General features: G+C 53.4%; 1 protein-coding gene across 1 annotated transcript; it reads right to left on the reverse strand.

The window, feature by feature from the left end:
- Positions 1 to 1986: 1986 nt before the first annotated feature.
- On the reverse strand, positions 1987 to 21930 carry RNASET2 (ribonuclease T2). Its single transcript, XM_033100474.1, has 10 exons — positions 21801 to 21930; positions 21433 to 21609; positions 19251 to 19311; positions 14168 to 14223; positions 12956 to 13013; positions 9783 to 9853; positions 7836 to 7949; positions 4833 to 4878; positions 3414 to 3488; positions 1987 to 2384 (listed from the first exon to the last, which is right to left on the reverse strand). The coding sequence occupies exons 2-10, from the start codon at positions 21519 to 21521 to the stop codon at positions 2184 to 2186; spliced, it is 771 nt and encodes a 256-aa protein (XP_032956365.1). The 5' UTR covers positions 21522 to 21609; positions 21801 to 21930; the 3' UTR covers positions 1987 to 2183.
- Between the last annotated feature and the right edge of the window lie 3006 nt (positions 21931 to 24936).

Genomic DNA, 24936 nt, shown 5'->3' on the forward strand with positions numbered 1-24936 from the left:
AGGCAGCCAGACCGGTCCTGCCTGTTGGTAGGTGTTGTGGGTGAACTGTGTTCTCTAAAGACATGTCCACATCCAAACCCACGGCTCTGTGAAAGGAACCTTATTTGGAAATGGGGTCTTTGCAGATGTGATTAAGTGAAAACGAGGTCACTAGGAGGTACGCCCTCTTCCATGTGGCTGGTGTCGTTCTAAGAGAAAGGAGAGGAGATTTACATACAGAGACAGACACACATACAGGGAGAAGCCATGGGACCAGAGGCAGCGATTGGAGTGATGTGTCTACGAGCCAAGAATTGTCAGAAGCACCCTTCCTATCAGACCAAGGACCCTCCCTGAGCCTTCAGAGGGAGCAGCCCTGGCCACGCCTGAGTCTCTCAGACTTCCGGCCTCCACACAGTGGGAGAACCCACTGCTGGTGTTTTAAGCCACCATTTGTGGTGATTAGTCACGGCAGCCCCAAGGACACACAAAAAGCCTTAGTGATTCACCCTGCTGGGAACTAAAACCCGATTTCCTCTGATGAGGAATTCAGTACTTTTTAAAGTCTTTATGCTATTGGAATCAATCATAGCTACGTGTTAGCTAAGGATCGTTACAAAACATGAAAAGGGAAACTCTGCTCCTAACAGGATCACCCTGCAGAGTCATTCAATGACAGCAGTCCCCCCCATCTATGGTTTTGCTTTCTGCAGCTTCCGTTACCCAGTCAACCATGGTCTGAAATATTAAATGAAAAATTCCAGAAACGATTCATAAGTTACAAACTGCTCACCATTCTGAGTAGTGTGATGAAATCTCACGCTGTCCCATTCCGTCCCGCCCAGGGTGTGGACCATCCCTTTGTCCTGTGTCTCCACGCTGTACGCATGTACATACGAGACATTTTTCAGAGAGAGAGAGACCACATAACTTTTATTACAGTATATTGTTCTATTGTATTATTAGCTAGTTGTTAATTTCTTATTGTGCCAAATTTATAAATTAACCTTTATCGTGGGTAGAAATGTAGAGGAAACACAGTATATGTAAGGTACGATATTATCCGTGGTTTCAGGGTCTTGGAACGTGTCCCCTGCAGATAAGGGCGGACAACTGTAATAGGTTTTTTAAGACAGGATTATTTTGAAAATATGGTTGTTCTGAGGATTAAATAAATTGATATATTAAAACACACAGAGCAATGCCTCACAAATAGTAAGTTCTATTTTAAGTGTTTATTAAATAAAATAGATAGGACATCAACCTGATTTAGACAAACAGGTGAGCTGTATTTTAAACCCCACAGCTAAAAACATTAAAAAAGGGCGAAGACCAGGGAGAAATAATGGTAGCAGGCCGTTTTAACAAAGCCTGGGAAGTCCACTAGGTGTCCTCGTTTTACAAGCCCAGTCCCACTGCCGCAGGTGGGACTCTCAGAGCCACCTCATCATCCACCTACAGGAAGGGCTGCACGGGGCCACATCTCATCAATATTTCTAAGTACGGACTTACCAGCAGCCCAGGCCACCTTCTGACAGAAAGCACGTGAAACCTCTACAAACTGACCTGCAGGTCTTGTTCTCCAAGGCAGCATGTACTGCCTGGACAGGAAGCCACCTGGCACTTGGTAAAGCACCCACATTTCCTCCGGCGAGAGGAGACTCCTGAGCCATCCTCAGAGCACCTCACTTGGAGGACCAACGCCATCAGAGAGCACGGCTGTGCCCACACCAGGCCACAGAGGGAGACGCTCGTTCGCAGGTGACCATGTTTTGTCACCCCTGGCTTCGTGGAACAATGAGAACTGTCAACCCTGAGGCAGGAGGCAGAGACACCCTCCAGCTTGAGAGCAGGTCCCAAGATGCCCCCACCGCCCCCACCTCCAGGCCAAGAAGGCAGCTTCCTGAGGAAACTGGCGAGAGTTGTCCTGGGTCCGTGCCATCTGCCCAAACACCCAGGTGCCTGCCCTGTCTTCCAAAGATGCCACAGAGATTAATAAAGGAAAAAAAAAAGAAAACCTAAGCTTTATTCCATGTTCTACAAAAATCAACTCACAGACTGGAAGTGAAAAGCAAAACAACAAAACAGGCTGACATTATAGGAAGTTGTAAGACCGTGATTTCACATTGGAGTTGCCCTTTGAAAAGCAATGCTTTGCGAATTTCTCTTGCTGTTCAAAACAGAGTATTTCCAAAATGTGGACATCAGCGGTTGGTCTCCTGGGGCGGGGGGTAAAAGACGGGGCCGTCCTCACAGACCTGCAGGTTCATGGCTGCCCCTGCCGGCTGTGCTCCCTGCCCGACGGCCACAGGCTTCCCAGGCTTCCCAGGCTCCGTACAGTTTCGCAGCTGCAGGTCCTTGGTGAAGCACAGCTCGATCTGCCCGATGGTCTGTACCTCCTCACCCTAAAGATGGGCAATGGAAGACATGTTAGGATTCAGAGCTGGGATTACGGTCACAGCTGTACGACCATCACGACTCTGAACCCGAACAATAGGCAGCTGCGACCTGGGGTCTGGGCTCCAGGAACAAGCTCCTTCCTTAATGCTGAGCTGGGCAAGGGGCCCAAAGCGCCCGCTGTGACGCCAGGTCCGCACCCAGAGGCTCTTGCACCAGCCTGACGGCCGTCTGTGAAACACTTTCACCTCAGAAATCTGCACAGCCAGGGAGGCAGTGCAGACACAACCACACACGTGGCACAGGCGTCGGTCGCGATCCCAGGGAGCACAGGCTCCCGCAGACACACAGGTGGAGAGCATCCTGCCGCTGAAAGAACTGAGTCTCCATCAGCTGACAGAGCAAACCACAGCTCATGTGTAGTTGGACAGGTAACCCCAGCTGATGTCACTAAGACTGACAACGTGAACATCTCCACCCCCGAAATGTTGACTACAGCAGCACCCCACTTCCCACTCCACTGGCCCTTCCAGAAAGATGCCTTCATGGGAGGGGAAGTCAGGAGAGAGCAAACCCTGTCCTAGCATGGTGGCAAAGGACAGCCTGCTATTTCAACACACACAGCACACGTCCCGCACATGCCCCAGTGCAAATGCACACATATGCACGCACAGCACGCGCCCCGTGTACGTGCCTGTACAAATGCACACACGTGTACACACAGCACACCCAGAGCATGTCCCTGTGCAAATGCAGATGTATGCACACACGTGCACACACGTGCACACACAGCACAAGCCCAGTGCAGGCCCCTGTACAAAGGCAGACGTATGCACACACATGAACACACAGCACATGCCTATATGCAAATACACATGTGCACACACAGCACATGCTCAGGGCTTACCCAAGTGCAACTGCACACACGTGCACACACATGCAACTCCACCCCAGGAACTCCACAGAGAACACAGCCGCCAGGAAAGGGGGACTTGTGTTCTCAGTAAAGACAGAGAGGACAAAACAGCACATCGCACCTGCTTTGGCAGAAGACACTGGATCTTAGGTATGACTCCATATAAGCCAGCTAGGGCATCTTTGATATCCGCAATCTGAAATTCAAGAAAGTACATTAGAAATGAAACTTCAACAGAGAAAATCGAAGAGCTGTGTATTCAGACAGGACAGATGCTGAAAACGAGCCCCACCCCCCCCAGGAACAGGATGTGGCCTCCACCCACCCACCATCACTCACTTTCTGTTCTCCTCTATCCACTCTTCTGTCTACACCCAGAGCCCGCGTGCCAGCTGCAAAGCAGACAATCTGCTGATGGTAAATCACACCAGCTCTCACAGGCCAGCACCGACCTGTCTCGGTTAGGCATCGCGCTAGCTCTGATACCTGACTGCTTCCAGCACAGAGAAGCTCAAGAACACTTGCTGTCATTGTCGCTTTTATTATCATTGAAATTGTTCTCTGCACGTCAAGTCCGGGCAACAGCGTAACACACATTCCCCTTATCTACTTGAACGTGTCCTGATGAGAGCCGAAGGGATCACACACACACCCGCAGGGCTTCCTGGAAGGGGGGTCACAGGGCAGCCGATGCTGTCCCCAAGGTCACCACCGCCCCCGCCTCTACGCTCCCCGCAGGGAGGGAAATGGGCTGCCAGCGGAGGCAGACACCACAGGGCAGGACAAAAGGGCATAGATTTCAACACCGTCAAGACCCCTCAGATGCTTCCATCTCGGGCCACGATGCCAGAACCACAGGGTTACTCTCAGAGACTAAACTTTTCCATCCACACCTGTGATAAATATAGAAACTATCTCCAAGAATCTGATATGTTTCTCTAAAGCGAGTCAACAAGCTTCTCCAGTAAAGGGCTAGAGAGTATGTCAGGCTCTGCAGGTCACGCAGTGTCTCTGCCGCACGGCTCCTCTGGCAGGTACCACAGACGACAGATCGGAAAAGGGCAGGCGTGGCCAATGCGACACTGCTTAGAAAACAGGCTGCCCCGAGCTGAAAACAGCTACCTTTTGTGTATGCTTACCAGCCAGTAAGATCTGGTCATGCTTAAGTTTCTATAGTTTTATCCTAAAAACAAAAATCATAGTTTCATCATAAAAACAAAAACAAATTGCATGTTTCTTCCTCAAAAATAGAAAACCGAATGCTTTCCAAACTTATTCCACCTGCCCTGTCTGAACCTGAAACACACCTCTGTGCTTCAAAATCACTGCTTTAGTAGTCTCCAGTCCATACCCACTGGGCACAGGAAAACAAAATTGAAACAAAACCTATTTAGAAACGTAACAGTCATGTAGTAAGGGAGCTTGTTTGGGTCCCTGTAACACCCACATGCAGCTAGCTCACAGGCTGAAGTGACAGTTGTGTTGCCAGGTGCTCCTGGTTACAAGAGGCATTTGACAAGAAGCTGAAAGCAAGACTCACCTGATAGTAATTGCCAGAAGGGATTATCCCCAGTTTCTGCAGCATGCTAAAAGGAAAAAACAGGAGCTGTAGAATGAAGCTACGTGTCCTTCACTGTTCCTTTCAAACATCACATTTCACAGTAAAAATTAAGACGCTCCTAAAGGTGAGTGCTTCCTTCCAGGCCTTTGGGCAGTAAATCTCTTAACAAGGACAGTAAATAAGGGCTCCCGCACCCCAGGCCCCACTGAGCAGGCTCTCTCCAGGCCCTGGATTCTCTCTCGTGTGGTGTCCAGGCAGCCACCACCAGCTGAAGTCGGGGTGTGCACTGCCACCCACTGGACACCTCCCAGAGTATGCAACCAATTTGGATTCTAGGCTCATCCTGAGAAGGCATTTGGCCAAGTCTTTAAATGCGTTTAACACCTGCAGCCTGGAGGCGTTCCCTAAAGCAGCTTCAACCTGCTCTGGCGAGTCCTACCGAAGTACCAAGTGCTTACCTTACTACATTATGGAGGTATATTAATAGAATTCTTAGCTTCCAAATTCCAGACAACTACTCCAGCCCCATATCGCCCCTCGAGTGACAACCACAGGGCCGACGTGGGCACACGGGCTGCCTCTCTGAATGCGGACGTCCTTGGGCAGTGAGTGACGGCGGCCTGGGAAAACAAGCCTGCCCAGGACGCGTCCTCAGCCATGACTTCCGACAACCGTATACCGCTAACACGACAGCTTCTCAGGACAGCTGGTCTCCAGGTCTGGGCTGTGGTACGCCTGCAGCAGTGGGGGCAGTGGTGGGGTGGGTGAGGGTCCTTGAAGCCCCTAAACAGACTTGCCCACTGCCTGACCTTGTGTTGTCAGCGTGGGATAAACTTCAGATTTCAAAGACTTTGTGCCCCAAGAGGCAAGATTTCTCAAATTTTTATACTTACTACAAGTTGCAGTGATAATGTTTTAGATATGTTGTATTAAACAAAATATAAATTTAACCTGTTTGTTTTTGCTCTTTTACATGAGGCTACTAGAAAAGTAAAAAGTGCCCATGTGGCTTGTACCTGACATGCCCTGGGCTGCACTATTTAGAACCCTCCTGACAGGTTGAGGAAATAAGGGAGAAATGTTTGGGGAGGCGGCCTCTCGCCCCAAACAGCGCAGTGTTTTCCCGCGGAGCTCAAGCTGGTCGGGCATTCACCCCAGGCCCACCCCGTGGGTCATCCGACAACGTCCCGGATAGTTTGCATTTTGTCGGGTTGGCTACCTTCACATTCTAAAGTGAATAAAAACTCCTGCTTTATGATAACGTGACAGCCTTGCCTCTGAGAAAAAAGTCTGTAGCAATGGTTTATAATAGAGAGAAAAAATACAAGGGATTTTGAGGTTGCACGTAATGTTAATTTTGGGAGTGCTAAGATTTTAGATTTTCCTTGGAGAAACTGGAAAGGAATATGATTTCTCTGTAATTGTCCTACTTAGTTTTTGACAAACAGGAGCTCCCCAGTCACGCTCGTCCCTCGGCACACACCGTGTCTCCCCCACCCACGGTTGGGCCATGCTAGCTTGCTTGTGAGCATGGGACGTGCCACTGTGCACACGTGTGTCCACATGTAAAGCTGCCGAGATCCAAAGGTGTGAACAGAAGTACTTAGTGAAGAGTCGAGATATTTAAATCTTGCAGCAGTGTCAACCTCTTCTCCTCGCCCGGGGCTGCAGGCAGCTGGAACTCACACAGGACACGGTCTGTGCCTGGACATCTCGGCTCACAGTGGACTCCCTCAGTCCTGCTTCTCCCTCCCTGTCCTCTCCGCTGCCCCCGGCACTGGACACTGTCATTAGTTCTGTAAGGACCTAGGAAGCTGACGTCACCTACATTCTCGGGCAAGGGAACGTTCCTGCGAGAAAACACGGCTTCCCGGACAAAAACCTAGATAATCACATAACCACACTACACAGGACTGGGATACGCTGCTGTCCCCGCCACGTCCCGAGTCCATGTACTCAGTGCTGCAGACGGAAAAGCTGGAAGGGACTGCAGAGTCTGGGGAGCCCCAGCTATTATCCCACAGCATGGAAAGAGGCCTGAAGAGGAAGAGGGCAACCAAACCAAAGGTCCAGCTGGTGGGTCAGGGCACAGCGGAGTCCCGCAGGAGCTCGGTGAGCTGGCCTGTAAACCGTATGTGAGGGGCAGTCCTGCTGTCCCATCCCAGGCGTCACAGCAAATGCGACAGTATGTGTGGGACAGCGACGGCCTTGGGGACGCCTCCAGACGCTGCGGGGCGGAGGCTCAGCCATCTCCAGCAGATTTCATTCACAGCCGATCAGCAAAGATTCTCCACAGTGCTCTAGCTTGGTCTAACCAACGCACGTCTTCTGTTCCGGTTCTGAGAACTAGTCAACGGTTTATTATGACCACTTACACAAGGGAGAGTAAGAAGTCACAACACCAGAAACGCTGCTCGGTGACGGGCCAGGCCTGACGAATGGGCTGGGCTGGCCCTCAACAGGACAGCTTGGTGGTGGTTTTTACAAGTTTGGCAGCTCCTGGGCGGTGACCTGCCCGTCTCCAGGGCTGAGACGAGGGGCAGGCAATGGCAGGACTGCGCAGGTCTGGCTACGTTCTGAGGCTTCAAGGACCCTCAGCCACCACCTCTCCTTGCTTGTTCGAGGACCATACAGCAAAGACCCAAAGGGTACTGCTCAGTCCTGAGAAGCCGATATGTTAAGGTATACTGTTGTCGGAAGTCATGGCAGAAGACGCGCCCCGGACAGACATCCGTGCCCGGAGAGGTAGCCCAAGTGTCCGTGTCCACCCTGCGTCCACCCTACACGGCCATCACCCAGAGTGACTTGGGAAGGCCTGGCAGGACACGCGAATATTAGACAGATCCCACTGGCCGTTCACTAGGGTCCCCAGCACTCGAGGCAGGGCTCTGCTGTCATCCCCATGATGGGGACCGTCACACCTGAGCGTGTCAGGTGCAGAGGTGACGCACCTGCATGGAGCAGCAGCTGAGCATCACCTACCTGTTTAGGGCGAGTCCCTTGTACAGATCCAGACCTTTCCCGAAGTATTTCTTTTGTGAATTGAGAGCGTCCAGCTGGGCCGCACAGGTCCCGTGCTTCTGCCACTCATGCTTCCTGTGGGAATGTTTAAAACAGTCTAGTTGAAAAGTAATGGAACTAATAAAAGGTTCACAGGTTCTCTCCTAGTACAGGGTATTCACATGCCAGGGACATTTCACTTCTTTCACGAAGTAGGAAAACTAAAAGTCCTTGTTTGTAACAGGCCGTGAATTAAGCTTCTTCTCCTCTTAGAACAAGGCTGTGATTTAAGCTTCACCGTCCGCCCAGGTCTGCACGGCCGACCAGCTCCATCGCCTCCTACCATTAACCACAAGCAAGGCTGAGAGCAGAGCAAACGCCACGGCGCCCGCACCACCGACACACGCATTCTCCTGCCAGAGCTGGTGCTCTGCCCAGGGCCTTCCACGGCAAGGGTGAGGCACACGGCACTTCTAAGCAGCGGGCAAGAAAGCCAAGAAATGCCCGAGGCCTAGTCCCCATTTCAGCCTCTGCTCACTAGGACAGCCTGTACGGCAGTGTAACCACAGCCAAACCAATGTCTGCAAACACACAGCCATTTGTATCCAAGAAAAATGTTGTTACCGGTAATAATCCCCTACATTTATTGCAGATCAAAGTTTTACAAAATGTTTTCACAATCTTCATTTTCACAACTCTCTAATGCAAAAATATCACTGCTGGTTTAGAAATGGGGAAACTGAGGCTCGGAGGAGTAGCTGGCTGCCTTACTGAGGGCCACTTGGCCCGGCAGTCCCAGGGCTCGCACTTCAGTGCCGTTCTGACCCCACGTTCAAGGCCATCCCGTGTTGCGGCCACACAATCCTTCCAGTCAGGACTGAGGGTAATTACAGCCACTTCAGAACGGCCACCAGCCCGTCAATGCAGGCGGTAGCCACTGTGAGCACGCAACATGAAACGGCATCAGGTTTCCGGCGGCTTTATCAGCGGCTAACCCATGAGGTGTCCTAAGTGACATCCAGGCGCGCTTTCACGAAGCGCTCGGACGCAAACCACCAGGACAGCACCAGCACACGCTCCCATTCACTAAGCCCGGCCAGGGAGCTCTTCTCAATGCCTGCAGTGGCTGGGGGTCAGCCCGTCAGACCCAGGCAAGCCGCGAGGAAGACCACACATGGTGATTAACCAATGCTCTTCACCTAGAACAGTTTCTAGAACCAGTTATCTGATGACTTCCTCTATTCTGTGGAGCAGGAATGGGAGAGTCTTTCCAATAACTGAAAATGTAACCTGAATTGTCGGTGTCTTAGTTTCTGCCATACAGGAACCATCGTCCTGGAGCCTTTCCCTGGGGTGTTGGAGGGGTGATGAGAGGAAGCCCCCATTTTTACACTCTGCACAAGCAAAAACACTTCCTAGCGCATAATAAATATTCGATGTCAACTATTACTATTTTTGGAGCAGGTTTAACTCAACAGACATTAGGGAAAAAAATATATTAAAGTATCAAGATTAATATAATTCAAAATATTTAATCACACATCATTTGGAACTGGACACTTTTCAGGTAACAGAGTTGTCAGTTACCAATCAGAAGTGACTGTCGTGTGGCCCTCTCAGAGCCCCAACCCCGCCCAGGCAGGGCCCAGGAGCAGATGCTGGGATCACCCTCCCGCTGTCACCTGGCCACCTCAGGGATGACAGGCAACTAGGCCTAGGGACTGACCGCTGAGGCCCAGGGCCACCTCGCACTGCAGGGCTGCCTCCCCAAGCTGGGCATGGCTCAACTCGGGTTGTTTTTCTGACAAACCAAAACAACAGACCAAACCCTATGCTGCTGAGGGTTGTGTACATAGCATTTTTAAATTCGGCTCATTTTACTAATAGATTTAATCTCAGGAATGAGCTCATGAGGGCTGTCAGACTCACCAGAAGGAGCTGCGATTAGCAGATGAGTGGATCACATCAGGCCAGTATATCTTCATATCTTGCAAAAGATCCTATGCATATAAAAAAAAGAATGTATGTAAGATCTAACACCCAGAAACCTAGAAGGCAAACTTGAGAAACTGATACACTAAAAGAACTGAGCTCTGTTCACTAACAGTGCTCAGGTGAGTAAAATGATTCTATGCTTCTTTTGCCCCAGTGTTACATATCTAAAGAGAAATTTGAGTAATGAAAAAAGTGCATTTGAAAATACAAGCTCATAGGTGAATGGATAACAAACTGTGGTCCACCCAGACAAAGGAATATTATTCAGCTCTAAAAAGAAAGAAGCTATCAAGTCATGAAAACAAAGTGAGAGAAGCCAGTCTGAAAAGGCTATACACCGCGGGTTCCAGCTATAAGACGTTCTGGAAAAGATAAAACTGTGGAGACTGTAAAGGGATCCACGATCGCCAGGAGGTGGACAGGGGGACGCAGGGACGAACAGACAGAGCACAGGTTTCAGGGCAGTGAAACTATGTGTGACACCGTAATGGTGGGCACAGGTCATTGTACATTTGTCCAAAACCCACACAATGTACGACACAAAGAGGGATCCCAATGTAGTCTACAAACTTGAGTTAACCATAAAGTATCAACACTGGTTCATCAGTTGTAACAATGTGCCACACTAATGTCAGCCACTTAATTTTCCTCAAGATTTCTAAAACCACCGGCCAACTGAAACAAACAAGAAACAAACAACACGAAACACAGCTCTCCTCCCTTGGGGCTGGGCAGTCTGCGCCCCTACACTGTGCGCTAACCTAAAGTGAACGGTGTTCCAGTGTACTTTTCACTTTCCAACACCCGCTACACCAAAAGAGAAGGTTCTGTTAAAAAGGTGCACAAACCAACAGGATGAGTTTCTCAGATTTGTCACCACGCGCAGTGTGGGGGCCCTGCCATCAACCCCTCAGTGCTGAGCAGATTCAGCCCCGGCTCCCTGCCCGCCCAGGCAGCCGTAGCCTCAGCCTCAGCCTCCGGGGGCTGAACATTTCTCGGGAAGCTGTCTGCGTCGCTGTGTGCATTCCCACCTCCACGATGTGGCTTCGGCCCCCACGAGCCCTGCGGGGACGAAGTACGGTGACTGGGCAATACATTGCCCGAACTAGGCCACTTTGGCTTGGGACAAATGCTCACTGGGACACTCTGCTACAAGTAAAGCAACACTACCTGAACAAAGCCTAGGTCACGGTCACCTCCCTGCTTTGACAAAGGGCATTTCAGTGCCTTTCACAAGCCTGTTAACGCCCTCAGGTTCCGAACCTCCTTCTCCCGGCTGCTCCTGCTCCCCCACTTCCCACTCGTCTCTCCTGCTTTTCAGACACCAGGCTCCTGGAGGCTTGCTCGTGCCTTCCTGCCCCATCCATTCATACCCACAGTGTGAATTTGGCGTCTCTGTGCTGATTAAGTTCATGGCCAGCCCAGACCTCTCTGGGGACACACTCAACCCACCTGAGCTGACATTTCCTGGGCACTTCGAGCACAACTCGTCAATCAAACCTCTGCCAAAGCCCAGTCCCTTACCAGTGTCCCCTGTGCCTGGGAAGGAGACTGACGCCCACTGCACAAGCTCATAAGCACAGTCCTGCCTGACGCGGCCTCTCCAGGCCAGTCAGTGAGCCCAAGCGTCTCCTTCTAGGACCTCCTCTCCCCTCTCCTTGGCACAAGCGGCCTCCATGTAGTCAAGTCTTCACTCCCCGCACCGACTCTCAGCACTAACACGACAGGCAGGCAGCACCAGCAAGACCCCCTGGACTATTTGTCCTCCGGCTGCAATGCTTCGAGACTTCCCACTGGGACTTAGGTCAGAGAAACGATTCCTCCCACTTTCCCAAAAGCTCCGTACTTTCTGACCCAGGGCCTTTGCACATGCTGCTTCCGCAGCCTTCCTCGCCTTCACCTAGCTGAGTCGGATTATAGCTCGCGCATCACTTCCTCAGAGGAGCCGCGCTCAGTCCCACCGTCCTAAGCTCTGGCCACTTTTCTCTCCAGACACCCAGGCTGTAATTGTGTGTGTGCAGTGACGTCATTACTGCCCGTCCCCCGACTGTGAGCAGGTGGACCAGACGCCCCGTCTGCTTCTGCTCACCGTGCGTCTCCAGCCCTAGCACAGCACCTGGCCAACAGCAGACACTCAGCACAGTTACTGAATAAATTCAGTTCTAATTCCACTTATAAGATCACACAATTTACCCAGAAGCATCCCTAAGGTATTCGGGGAGGTGCAGTGAGACTGGGAAGAGTGTCTGAGGAGGCAGATGTCACCAGGCTTTGGGGCGCACTGATTTCTATAGCTGGCCCAGCCTCTCGGGCCACCTGGCCCAGGCCACGGAAGGACAAGGTAGAAAATCATGCCTTTTGGCCCAGAGCCTGAGAAGGCTTTAGAACTAATTACTTTGTCCTTCTGGGGGCTGCACATTCCTGGGAAGGACACATCATTCTAGCAAATCCTGACTCTGCTGGCATCGTCAGGGAGGCCCCAGTGATCTCGGGGACGCTGCCCTCTAAGTTCAGGTACCAGTTACCCTGACAGATGACTGGTTACACACAAGGCTTGTTGGCACACGTGTGTGTGTGAGTGCGCGTGCACGTGAGGCAGGCGTCTCTCCAAGGAGCACTTCCGCTAACACCTCTCTTCATTCCGTCCTGTGAGTTACCTGGTAACACAAGCCCTTGGACTGACTGGTAAGGCTGGCCCATCACTGCCCCTCATCCCCGTGCCTCCTGAAACCTACCCCACCCACAGCCAGAAAGGCCAGCCATGGGCACCGCGTGCCTGTTTCCCAAGCCCAGCCGTCTGGAAGTCCCTGACCAGGAGTGACAAGATGGGGGACTGTGGAGCTGGCAGGCGAGAGGCCCCCCCCCCCCGGTGCTGATGGCCGCTTGCACTTCCCAGTGGGTCACTCCCCACGGTTTGGGCCCCGGACAGAGGTTAGTTCTTGTGTAATTTGTGGGGACAGTTTAGATACTCATGTGTACTAAAGTACCAGGAGTTCAATCCTGGTGAGCACATTCACGATCCCCTCATTTTGCAACTCGACTTAGAGGGCACTAAGACAGGACCTCGTGCAGTGCCCTGCAGCAGTGATCTAATTAAAGGTTACTACCTTAATCTCTTCTAAATGAAAGTGCCAGGATCGATTACATTCTTCTGCTTTATCGGGCCTGAAAATTAAAATGAAAAGGACAGAGAGAGAGAGATTAGTCCTAGGTTGGGGTGGGTTCCAAATGACATGAGAAAACAATGCAAACACATCGGAAGACTGATAAACACCGGAGCCGTTAGGGTTTGCAGCTGGGTCCAAGCAACTGCCCTCCGCAAATCCCGCTCCACAAACACAGCATCACAACAGCCGTGTTTCCGCCTCACTAGATGGCGGCACGATTAAGGGGACAAGGTGATCAATGGGCCCAGTGCCTGGTAACGGCAGAGGACGGCCCAGGGTGATCTTTTTACACCATCAAGCACGTTGCCTCACACGTAACTCTGTCCTCACGTGTCAATTCCGCATGTGTCAACTCTCAGTCTTGAGATGCGCTTAGTCCACGAGGTCACCAACTCTACTCCCTAGACCCCTATTGTGTGTCTACCGTCAACAGCTGGCCCTGACCTAAAACCAGCGTGACCCAGAGGGAGGGGAGCGTCACTGCACTGTCATCCCTGCTCACAGGTGAGGCAGCAGAAGCATCAGAAAATTAGGGTCCCAGAGACCTAAGTGTCCAGGTCACCGACAAGCCTGGGAGAAGGTGGGACTCCAGGCCGGGTCCCCAGGCCCCAGTTTAATCTGCCTCCTGCTCCCCGTTTCCGCGGGACACACGTGTGTCAGCAAAGGCTGGACAGGCCTCCTCTTACCCCAGCAGTGGGATAGGACGATCCCTTTGATGGGACAAGCTACTGTGCACACTAACGCCACGAAGACAAGTGCAAGTAACGAAACAGTAAAGAGAATGCAGGCAAAACCAGAAAAATAACTGGGCGTCTGCGAAGTGTGCACGACAGTAGAAAAAACCTATATACACACATTTACAGATTGCTCCAAAAGAGTAACATGAGGAAATTAAAATTTGGTGATGCTAAAATAGACCCAGAATCCTTACATGCATATTAAACTAGACTGTTACTGTTCTATCAAAAGAGAACAGAATTAGCGTTATTTTCAAAAGACTAAAGATATTTTTAAATGAGGATCTAGTCTAATGAATGAACTACAGGGTCCACTAAAATAATATTAAAACCAAGTCCTAACAGAATCACAGGGATAAACGTGAGCCCAGACTCGAGCTCCAGTCTCCAGTTCCCAGCACGTTGAGTGCTTTACCATAACCCGTGTATCGTCCAGTAATCCGGGGGATTTCTGCAGTCATTTTCAACTTCCTAGGGAGCAAAGACACAAAGAAAACAGTTGGGTCGTGGCTTATTTAAATTCACCTAGCAACCTAATTTTCTTTTGACGTGCATCAGTGACATACAGTACAGGACCAACACAAAATAAATTCCGCGTTTACAGTAAACTCATCTGGCGGTACGTTCATGGGGAAACCACACAGGGCCAGGTGTTCTATTTGTAATGAGGGGACATTGTTCAACCTAAATAACAGAATTAAAAACCTATGTTAGCTCTTTTTGTACGTGCTCAGAAATTAAGTATATCTGATGCTCACTCATACTTGCCCAGGAATAATCTTATCATATAACCATAAATAAACGTTTGAGAAGACTGATGGTAAAGTAATAGACTCAAGTTTGTTCAGGCAGCAAGTTCAAATACATCAGTGACATATAAAGCATTGAAAATTTGGAGCCATAAAAATGCCAAGGTGAGATTAGGAGAATGTACTTAATAACAGAGATAAAAATCTCAGTCTAACACTTTTTAGGGACCTCCAAATTGTTCAGCTACAATGGAGTTTTCCCCAAATAAACAATCATTAAGAAACAGATTTTCACTTTCAAATCCCCGTGGTGACTGCACAGATAAAAAGCAGACGTCGGTGGTGAGCAGCACGCGAGGCGGCATGCCACATTCTGGCCCCCTTCCTCTGCTATCGCTGTGTGAGGGGAGGCAGCTTCTTTCCATGGGTGCTCTGGACATGAGGTCTGGTGGGTGACTGAAATATCTGATGTCAGGAGGCTACAGAGTAACAAGGCAGAAGAGCAGGTGACAAAGCGCGGGACCAGAGCCACAGGTCCCAGATGTCGCCCGTTTCATCCCTAAGAAACCACAGGCAGAAGCAGACAGGTCATTTCCCACAGTGCCCGGCTGGTGAGGGGCAAAGCCAGGACCCAGGGCCCAGCGTGGGTCTTCTGCCGGCTCTTCGTCCAGGGTCTTGGAGGTGCCTTTACGGGGTGACTGGGGCCAAGGGTCGCTCTCTTTCACGGGCAGCAAGTATTCACCTGCTCCTGGCAGGTGCCCGAGGTGTGGTGCTGAGCACAACACAGCTGTCCCAGAACCTGCGGTGCTCACATCACTCATGGGGAAAGGCGCCCAGACGCCCGGTGCCCAGGGGACACCTTGACCTTGTCCGACTAACAGAACCTCTGCCATGGACTCCGGATTGAAATTAATTCCCTAACAATGGCACTGCACTAGTAATTCATTTTTTAATCTCATTTCTAAAGCCTCAGGCAAGAAGGCACTTCCCTGCATATTTGCATCAGCACACAGGCACACCCACATTGTGTCACATAAATGCCTCACCCACCTAAAGATACCGTGTCCCACACCCAGAAGGACAGAACCTCCAGCAATACCCAAGACAGGAGCTCCCGGGCATAGGTCCTGCCTGCACGAAGCAGGGGCTGCAGCAGTTCCTAACTGCCCGGGGGCCAGGTTTCCAACAAAACTGAACACTGGGACAGACAACTGCACTCGCCTCGTCCAGGGCCACTCTGTCCCAGAGCAGGGACAGCGGCGGAGGGAGAAGGGGACAGGAAGTTGCAGAGAGAACGAGAGCAGAATGGCCTCACACAGTCAGTGCACATTTTAGAAATGAGTTTCCACATCGAGAGTATAATTTGGTGAGACTAACAAGTGAAATTTCATTTTCACTTGTGAACAGGAAAATAAATCAGTGAGGAGTGGGAAAGAATGCCATGGTTACGGAACGCTGGAGGACAACCATTCTGAGTGCTCCAAACGGCTGACAAGTCAAAACTACCCAGCAATTACAGGCTGCTTCCAGCTCATAGAAATTAAAAGACCTCTTCTGATTTCTTGAGTGAAAATATCAGAAACACTGTCAGTAAAATTAGAGATAGCCCAGCAATATGATGAAACACATGCGAACTGGAATGCATACCAGCTTTACAAACTGCCCAAAAGTCAGGTGAGCAGGGGCAGAGCCTGTAGGGAGCAGGCTGAGGCAGAGCCCCTCCACTGAGCCAGGGCCCCCTCCATCTCAGGCAGCCCCTCCACTGACACAGGGTCCCCTCCATCTCAGGCAGCCCCTCCAGTGAGCCAGGGTCCCCTCCATCTCAGGCAGCCCCTCCACTGAGCCAGGGCCCCCTCCATCTCAGGCAGCCCCTCCACTGACACAGGGCCCCCTCCATCTCAGGCAGCCCCTCCACTGACACAGGGCCCCCTCCATCTCAGGCAGCCCCTCCACTGACACAGGGTCCCCTCCATCTCAGGCAGCCCCTCCACTGACACAGGGCCCCCTCCATCTCAGGCAGCCCCTCCACTGACACAGGGCCCCCTCCATCTCAGGCAGCCCCTCCACTGACACAGGGCCCCCTCCATCTCAGGCAGCCCCTCCACTGACACAGGGTCCCCTCCATCTCAGGCAGCCCCTACACTGACACAGGGTCCCCTCCATCTCAGGCAGTCCCTCCACTGACACAGGGTCCCCTCCATCTCAGGCAGCACCCCTCCACTGACACAGGGTCCCCTCCATCTCAGGCAGCACCTCCACTGACACAGGGTCCCCTCCATCTCAGGCAGCCCCTCCACTGACACAGGGCCCCCTCCATCTCAGGCAGCCCCTCCACTGACACAGGGTCCCCTCCATCTCAGGCAGCCCCTCCACTGACACAGGGTCCCCTCCATCTCAGGCAGCCCCTCCACTGACACAGGGTCCCCTCCATCTCAGGCAGCCCCTCCACTGACACAGGGTCCCCTCCATCTCAGGCAGCCCCTCCACTGACACAGGGTCCCCTCCATCTCAGGCAGCACCCCTCCACTGACACAGGGTCCCCTCCATCTCAGGCAGCCCCTCCACTGACACAGGGCCCCCCCCATCTCAGGCAGCCCCTCCACTGACACAGGGCCCCCTCCATCTCAGGCAGCCCCTCCACTGACACAGGGTCCCCTCCATCTCAGGCAGCCCCACCACTGACACAGGGTCCCCTCCATCTCAGGCAGCCCCTCCACTGACACAGGGTCCCCTCCATCTCAGGCAGCCCCTCCACTGACACAGGGTCCCCTCCATCTCAGGCAGCCCCTCCACTGACACAGGGTCCCCTCCATCTCAGGCAGCCCCTCCACTGACACAGGGTCCCCTCCATCTCAGGCAGCCCCTCCACTGACACAGGGTCCCCTCCATCTCAGGCAGCCCCTCCACTGACACAGGGTCCCCTCCATCTCAGGCAGCCCCTCCACTGACACAGGGTCCCCTCCATCTCAGGCAGCCCCTCCACTGACACAGGGTCCCCTCCATCTCAGGCAGCCCCTCCACTGACACAGGGTCCCCTCCATCTCAGGCAGCCCCTCCACTGACACAGGGTCCCCTCCATCTCAGGCAGCCCCTCCACTGACACAGGGTCCCCTCCATCTCAGGCAGCCCCTCCACTGACACAGGGCCCCCTCCATCTCAGGCAGCCCCTACACTGACACAGGGCTCCCTCCATCTTAGGCAGCCCCTCCACTGACACAGGGTCCCCTCCATCTCAGGCAGCCCCTCCACTGACACAGGGTCCCCTCCATCTCAGGCAGCCCCTCCACTGACACAGGGTCCCCTCCATCTCAGGCAGCCCCTCCACTGACACAGGGTCCCCTCCATCTCAGGCAGCCCCTCCACTGACACAGGGTCCCCTCCATCTCAGGCAGCCCCTCCACTGACACAGGGTCCCCTCCATCTCAGGCAGCCCCTCCACTGACACAGGGCCCCCTCCATCTTAGGCAGCCCCTCCACTGACACAGGGTCCCCTCCATCTCAGGCAGCCCCTCCACTGACACAGGGCCCCCTCCATCTTAGGCAGCCCCTCCACTGACACAGGGTCCCCTCCATCTCAGGCAGCCCCTCCACTGACACAGGGCCCCCTCCATCTCAGGCAGCCCCTCCACTGACACAGGGCCCCCTCCATCTCAGGCAGCCCCTCCACTGACACAGGGTCCCCTCCATCTCAGGCAGCCCCTCCACTGACACAGGGTCCCCTCCATCTCAGCCAGCCCCTCCACTGACACAGGGTCCCCTCCATCTCAGGCAGCCCCTCCACTGACACAGGGCCCCCTCCATCTTAGGCAGCCCCTCCACTGACACAGGGTCCCCTCCATCTCAGGCAGCCCCTCCACTGACACAGGGCCCCCTCCATCTTAGGCAGCCCCTCCACTGACACAGGGTCCCCTCCATCTCAGGCAGCCCCTCCACTGACACAGGGCCCCCTCCATCTCAGGCAGCACCTCCACTGACACAGGGCTCCCTCCAGCTGACTGCTCCACGAGAGCCTCAGTGGTGACACTCTAAAAGGGCACAGGATGAGACAGACACAGACAGACCAACCCACAGGGGAAAGCAGAGCCAAGGAGGCAGGGAACTGCGTCAGCTCCCATCCTCTCTTGGGAGACATTGAATAAGACTCGCAATAACACAGGGAGAAGGCAAGTAGGTGCCTGTGGGGGGTCGAGTGTGTCCCCCAGAAGTTCTGCTGAAGTCCTGACCCTCAATATCTGTGAATGTGACCTTATTTGGAAATAGGGTCAAATGTCATCAAGGTAAGGTGAGGTCAGACTGGATTGGGGCGGCCCCAAATCCAATCTCTGGGCTTCTTAGAGTAGCAGAGACACAAAATGGACAGCAGCATGGGAAGACGGAGCAGAGACTGGAGTGACATGTCTACCAGCCCCGCAACAGCAAGAGCGAGGAAAAGGCCTTCCAGAAGTGCTGACCCTGTCATCCTCTTAGCTTCAGACTTGGTCTCCAGAGACGCGGGACATCTTTGACATTCTGAGTCACCAGTTTGTGGTGCTGTGTCACGGTCCCCAGGAGTCTAACACAGGCCCTCCTGGAGAAAGTGTCCTGAGGGAAGGCCCCGCTGTGTGGGAGCAGCTCGCTACCCCCACCCCTGGCAGGACAAGGGCAGGCCGCAAGACTGTCAGCCAGAGGAACTCAGGGAGAAAACATCACATAAACCAGCTCTTTACGGGTTCCCCGATCCAAGCGTTTAGTGGAGGCTGACACACTCACCTTGCACACTGTTGCAGGCCAGTGATGGACCATAATCAGTTTCTGCCACTCTTGGTCACCACTGTTAAAAGATGAGAAACTCATTTTTCAAGAACTTTTTTAAAGTAACAGAAAAACTCATCCATCCATCCATCCAACTATTCACGCCATCATTCATTCAAGAAACACTGAGTGCCTGCACAGGCCAGACACTACGATGGGAGGCGTGCAACACCCTGAGCGCAGGGCGAGTCCTGTCTCCTGAGGCGCACGGGCCTGTGAGGGCGTAAAGCACATTCCTGGTGTCTGACAGTGAGAAGTGGTGAACACTGTACCTGAGGAAGCAACGGACATGGCAGGGGACGAGACGGGGGGCTGGCGTTTATTTAGAATGGCAGCCAGGAGGTCCTGCGGGCAGCAGAGACCTGCAGTGAGGGAACAAGCCGCCAAGTGCCTTAGCGGCACTGGTGAAACCCACAGGCCCCAAACACAGGACTGTTTGGTCGTCCATTTGGCAGCAAACAGGACCTGCATTAGCCTGCGGAGCTCCAGACAGCACCCACTCGGTGTGAAGCTTCCCTGGTCTGCAGAGGCGACGTCTGATCCCCAGGAGCTCCTTCAGACCCCAGGCTCTGTCTAGACCTGGCTAGGACTCCACCATAGGGGACAGCAGAGCTGTGTCACACTGGGAACTCTCAGCAGGAAGCACCAGAAGGAGGCAGAAAGGGCTGCAGGCGAAAGCACTGACAGTACAGATGGAAAGCAGCAGCAACGGAGTACGGAGTACGCAAGCAGATGCTTCATTCGGGGACATCTGAGGCAAGAATCACAAGTAAAAGAGAACTAAGTCCTTACACATTCGCTTTTGTAAATAAGTGAGCACTGCTGAGTAAGTACAGAACTCACAACACCTGAAACTTGGTTTTAAATAGGAAATACTGATGCAAACGCTCAATACGAGAGAGAGGAACCACAGCATGAGAATTAGAGCGGGGGAAGTGTTAGAAGCTTTCACCGCCCCCAGGTGCAAAATCCTTGTTTTACACAGGTGAATACTGAGGCTGGAAGGTTAGGCCATGGCCAGGAGACGCGACCATCAATCATTGTGCCATTGACAATACAACTATCAAGACTCAGAATGTCCGTCTGTAACACAACGTCCACCTGCAACCCAAGCAAAATGCATGTGGGGGCAGAGAACCATCTCCCCAAAAGCACAGGCCCCACTGAGCAGAGGACGAGGCCCATCCCCAGATACTCGGGCCGGCTCGCACTTGGGAAACCGCTCGCGGACGTGTGCAGCCCTCCAGGTCCAGGGCATCAACTGTGTGTGCCACAAGCCTTGCTCAGGTGCTTGTCCAGTTCAATCAGGTGCATGAATGGGGCCGGGGTGGGGGGGGTACCACACATTCCAGCCTAGGTCTGCAGGTCCCATTGATTGATGACTCTCGGTCAGGCGGGGTTTCTACAGGGTTCTACGTACAGGAACTGATTGAAGGGCAGATGCTGTTTTTATTTCTACTTTACAGATGAGCACACTGCCACCCAGAGAGTCCCGAGCTCACACACCTACATCTGAACCAGCAGCTCACACTCAGCCAGCACAGCACACCCCCCTGCAGTGACAGACTCCTAACACGAGGGGCAAAAAGTAACCGATGAAGCTCTTCTTCAGACAGCGGCTTTCTGGGAAAACTGAAATGCAACGTTACCTTTCAAAGTACACGATAAAACAGCAAGGGTTTAATTAAAACGTCCATTAAAAAGTTAAAAGCCACCTTTTCCCACACCTACTATATGAGTGTGAAACCCTTCTATTAGGTCGACCATTAACCAAATACAATAGAAGGAAAAACTTCGCAGCTGGTGTTCAAACTTCAGTTTCCTGTACAAAGCGAAGGGTCCTCCACAACACTGCCCATTTACCCGAATTCGTCCGCTGCCACGGAAACAATGAAAAGGGACCGCTGAGGAGGGGGAGGAAAGCTGGCTCAAGAAACTCAAAAAAGGGAACTATCACCATGTCAGATTACTGCTCTGGAATCTAAACTAAAGGTGTGCCAACCACCGCTGCAGGGAGGGAGGACCTCAGAGCACGGGGACACTGCGTCCGCCCGTGCGGCACCTTCCCCGGGGAGGCCGGGACCCCCCGCGGCCCGGCCCTCGGGCCGCGCAGGAAGCCGGGGCGCCCCAGGCGGCGCACCTCCTCCAGAGCCGGTGCGCGCAGCACAGGTACGCGAACGCCAGGCACAGGCAGCACAGGAGCACGTGGCCAGCGGCTGCAGGCTTCATGGCGCCGCGATCGGTGAGAACGACCAGGCGGGGCACAGACGCTTCCCAAGCACGCGAGGCACGCTGTCCAGCGCCGGCCCTGCTGTCCCTGAAAACGGACATGGTTCCCTAAGCCAGTCTGTGCGCGGGCCCCGAGGAGCGCCAGCGGCGCCTTCAACCCGCCCACCAGGCGGCTCCAGCCCGCCAGGGCCCCGCCCCGAGCCCGCCGTCCCGAGTGCGCCCCGGGCCTCGCCCGCAGACCACCCGGAGCCCCCAGCGCCGCCGGGCCCGCCGCCTCACCGGAGCCCGCCAGACGCGCACCGCGCTCCCCCCGGCACCAAGGGCTCCGAGAGTTTCCGCCTCCGGGCGCCGCACCCCGCGGGCCCAGCCCCAGACACGCCCCCGCATGCGGACACGCCCCCGACGCCGGCCGCCGCGCGCCCAGCCCCAGACACGCCCCCGCATGCGGACACGCCCCCGACGCCGGCCGCCGCGCGCCCAGCCCCAGACACGCCCCCGCATGCGGACACGCCCCCGACGCCGGCCGCCGCGCGCCCAGCCCCAGACACGCCCCCGCATGCGGACACGCCCCCGACGCCCGGACGCCGAGACCCCGGACACGCCCCCGCATGCGGACACGCCCCCGACGCCCCGACGCCGAGACCCCGGACACGCCCCTAGCCCGGAGGACGCGCCCCCGCCCCGGGTTATCCTTTTTGTCCTTTGTCCCGTTGAGTAGGCTTTCTTTTCAAGCTGATCCTGCCTGCCTCCCGTCCTGCACCCGCGAGGTAGATTTTAGAGACCCCTTCTCTGACGTCCTCGGTGTCCCGTCACCTCCTCCCCGCGCTGCGGCGGAGAACGTTGCTTTCTTAGGCCAGGCTGGTATCTTAAAGGAGCTCGGACCCTCACGGTCCAGGCAGGCGGAGTGTCCCCTGTCCCCCTGACCGCCCTGCTGCGGGGCCTGTTAGAGCAGCAGCCTTTGATCTCCATCAGGGTCGTGTCTGTCCCTTTCCAGGACCACGGAGGGCACCCCTACACTAACCCCCTTACTTCTGTCTGGCTGGGTTCACATGGTCCCCACTGTGGCAGCACTTCAGAGACTGGAGAAAAGGGCCGGACTGTCCGACCTGAGGCTGCTCCCCTCTTCTCACCCCGCCCCCCAACACCCCATGGTTAGGTCTCTGAATGTTAGGTCTCAGAGACCTTGACTTACAGGCAGAGCCATGTGTGCCAGGAAACAACAAAATGTCTGTTGGCCTGCACCTGCAGACTGAGAAACTCGCGATAACGGAAAACGCCACAAAACAGCTACTGGCTTGCAGGCAGTCAGCATTTGCTGTTCAAACAATGCTACCCTGTCAGCACAGCCCCTATAAAACCCTCCTCCCTCCCTCCCTCAGGGCTGCAAGTCTCCTTCAGACACGCAGCTGGTGCTGTAGTGGTCTTTGCTCAGCCCGATATACTTTTCTCTCTTACAATAAAAACTTGCTTTACTTGTCTGACCATGCGCGTTCCTTTACCAGCTGACCTATCACCCATCAGCCTTCGAGAACAGTCAAATGGGAAAGCAAGGCTGTGGAGCAAACCTGCCACCAACCAGTAGCAAATGGCCTTGGGCCTAAGAACCAGGGAGTTGCAATTGATGTAGATGATGTGGGATCTGCCGGCAGTTTCTGGGTGTGGGCCGGATGGGGTCTCGAGAGACCAAGGAATGGAAACACGGACCAGGAGAGGCAAAGAGTTTTAAAAAGCGGACAGTTTATTGAAAGCAAAGGGTCAGAGCTCTCGAGCGGGAGGGGGTCCCGAATGGGGGTGCTCCGTGACTGAGGCAAAAGCTCTTCCTTTTATACCTTCCCTTGCCTGCTTGGGGAAGGGGGCTGGAGACTTCTAATGGAATTTATCTATTAGGTTTGTCCGGTTTGCTCATCGTGAAGGGATTAATGAACCAACCCATTTCTATTATCAGATCTGCTCCTTTGTCTGGCCAAAAGGGATTTGAGATAATTTATTAACCTTAAGGCATGTTCTCAAATCTTTGTCCTGGAGTGAAGGAGACATTCCAGAACCTGGAGTTTCAGGATATGGCTGCTTTTTGTTTATTCCACCAGGAATGCCCCCCTACCCCTTTCTCCTTGGCAAAATACTAACTAACCTGTGTCACAATTCCTCCACGCTGGGGTGGAGGGAGGGAAGGGTGAAGAGGGAGGGAGGCCTGCTCCCAAATGATGGCCCTCCCACCCCTTTGCCACTTGCTTCCCAGGGCTTTACAGCCCACATTACTCCTTCCAGGTCCTCAAACACTCTACCCTCAGGGATTGTTGGTGACCTTACTGCAAAGAATGCCTGATCCTGTGGGTTTTCTGCAGCTCTGACAACCCTCACTCTCCATGCTGAGGCCCAAGGGTGGCTTTAAAATTAGACATAGTCTGATCAGGGCAATTCCCCCGGAAAAGGGTTCAGGGTCTTGTAATCAGTCTTTGGGTATAGGACAGGAAGCACACACCCATCCCAGAGGCTCCACTCCACAAACGCTGACCTTTTCCATTCCTTAGCCATTGCTCCGTTAAGATGCTCCACTCCTGCCATCCCCTACCCACACACACATTCCCAAACTAGTTAATGCCCATTTTTATCTACCTCGTGAGTAAAACATCATATGGCTTCCTCAGGGTCCTCTGCCACCCAGGACTGTCTGAATATCAGATGCACAGGACGTATGTGCTGGCTAACCCTGCCAAGCTAACTGGCTTCTCTAAGGCCTGGGCTCCTCATTTGTAGAGCAGGAGAGCGATACTCCCTAATAGTGTGTCATGATGATTAAAAGATGTCAGCTGTGGCCTAGTGTGAGCCCTTTGTGCCTGGCAGGTATTAGCTCAGTGCTGCTTTATCTCTTATTACAGAATCAACGAACCCTCACCTGGGAGGGAAGGAAAGCAAGGGGATCCCGGTGGGAAATCTGGAGATGCTGCCTCTGGCCAGAGCCTGGCCTTGGGGGGTTGGTTAGACCCCGTGTGTTAAGGTGTGACAAGAGGACTTTGTCCCCAGTCTCTGTTGCATCCATTCAGGATTCTCAAGCTCTAAACAGCTTTCTTATGCTTTCAGGAATCTTCCCTTAAAAGCTCTTTTACAGTCTAAATTATTTTCATACTGGGAAAGTTAGGACATCTTCTGGGCATTTGCCCTCTGAATTTCCTCTTCCTCTAGTACGAAACCATGGCCTACCCACATCAGCCTGGCTACCGTGGTACCAGTGTGGCGAAGCTGGTTTATTCCGAGCTATGGCTACGGCTTTGACCAAACAGGGACAGGAAAGGAACAGAAAGAGTCACTCAAGTGTTTCTCACAGTATAATTTTTCTCGAAGACATCACTTTAATAGTTGGAACCACAGGGAAGAAATGTTTTGAAACAGAAAGACTAAATCAAATCAAACAGCA

This window comes from Rhinolophus ferrumequinum (assembly GCF_004115265.2).
Source record: "Rhinolophus ferrumequinum isolate MPI-CBG mRhiFer1 chromosome 3 unlocalized genomic scaffold, mRhiFer1_v1.p scaffold_36_arrow_ctg1_4, whole genome shotgun sequence".
Taxonomy (NCBI): domain Eukaryota; kingdom Metazoa; phylum Chordata; class Mammalia; order Chiroptera; family Rhinolophidae; genus Rhinolophus; species Rhinolophus ferrumequinum.

Excerpts from the sequence above, each read along its gene's own strand:
- RNASET2 (XM_033100474.1), bottom strand. The coding sequence starts at position 21,521 with ATGAAGCCTGCAGCCGCTGGCCACGTGCTCCTGTGCTGCCTGTGCCTG. Across the intron at positions 13,014-14,167 it reads TGGACGATACACGGGTTATG|GCCCGATAAAGCAGAAGAAT; the intron begins GTAAAGCACTCA and ends TTTAATTTTCAG. Across the intron at positions 4,879-7,835 it reads AAGGGACTCGCCCTAAACAG|CATGCTGCAGAAACTGGGGA; the intron begins GTAGGTGATGCT and ends TTTTCCTTTTAG.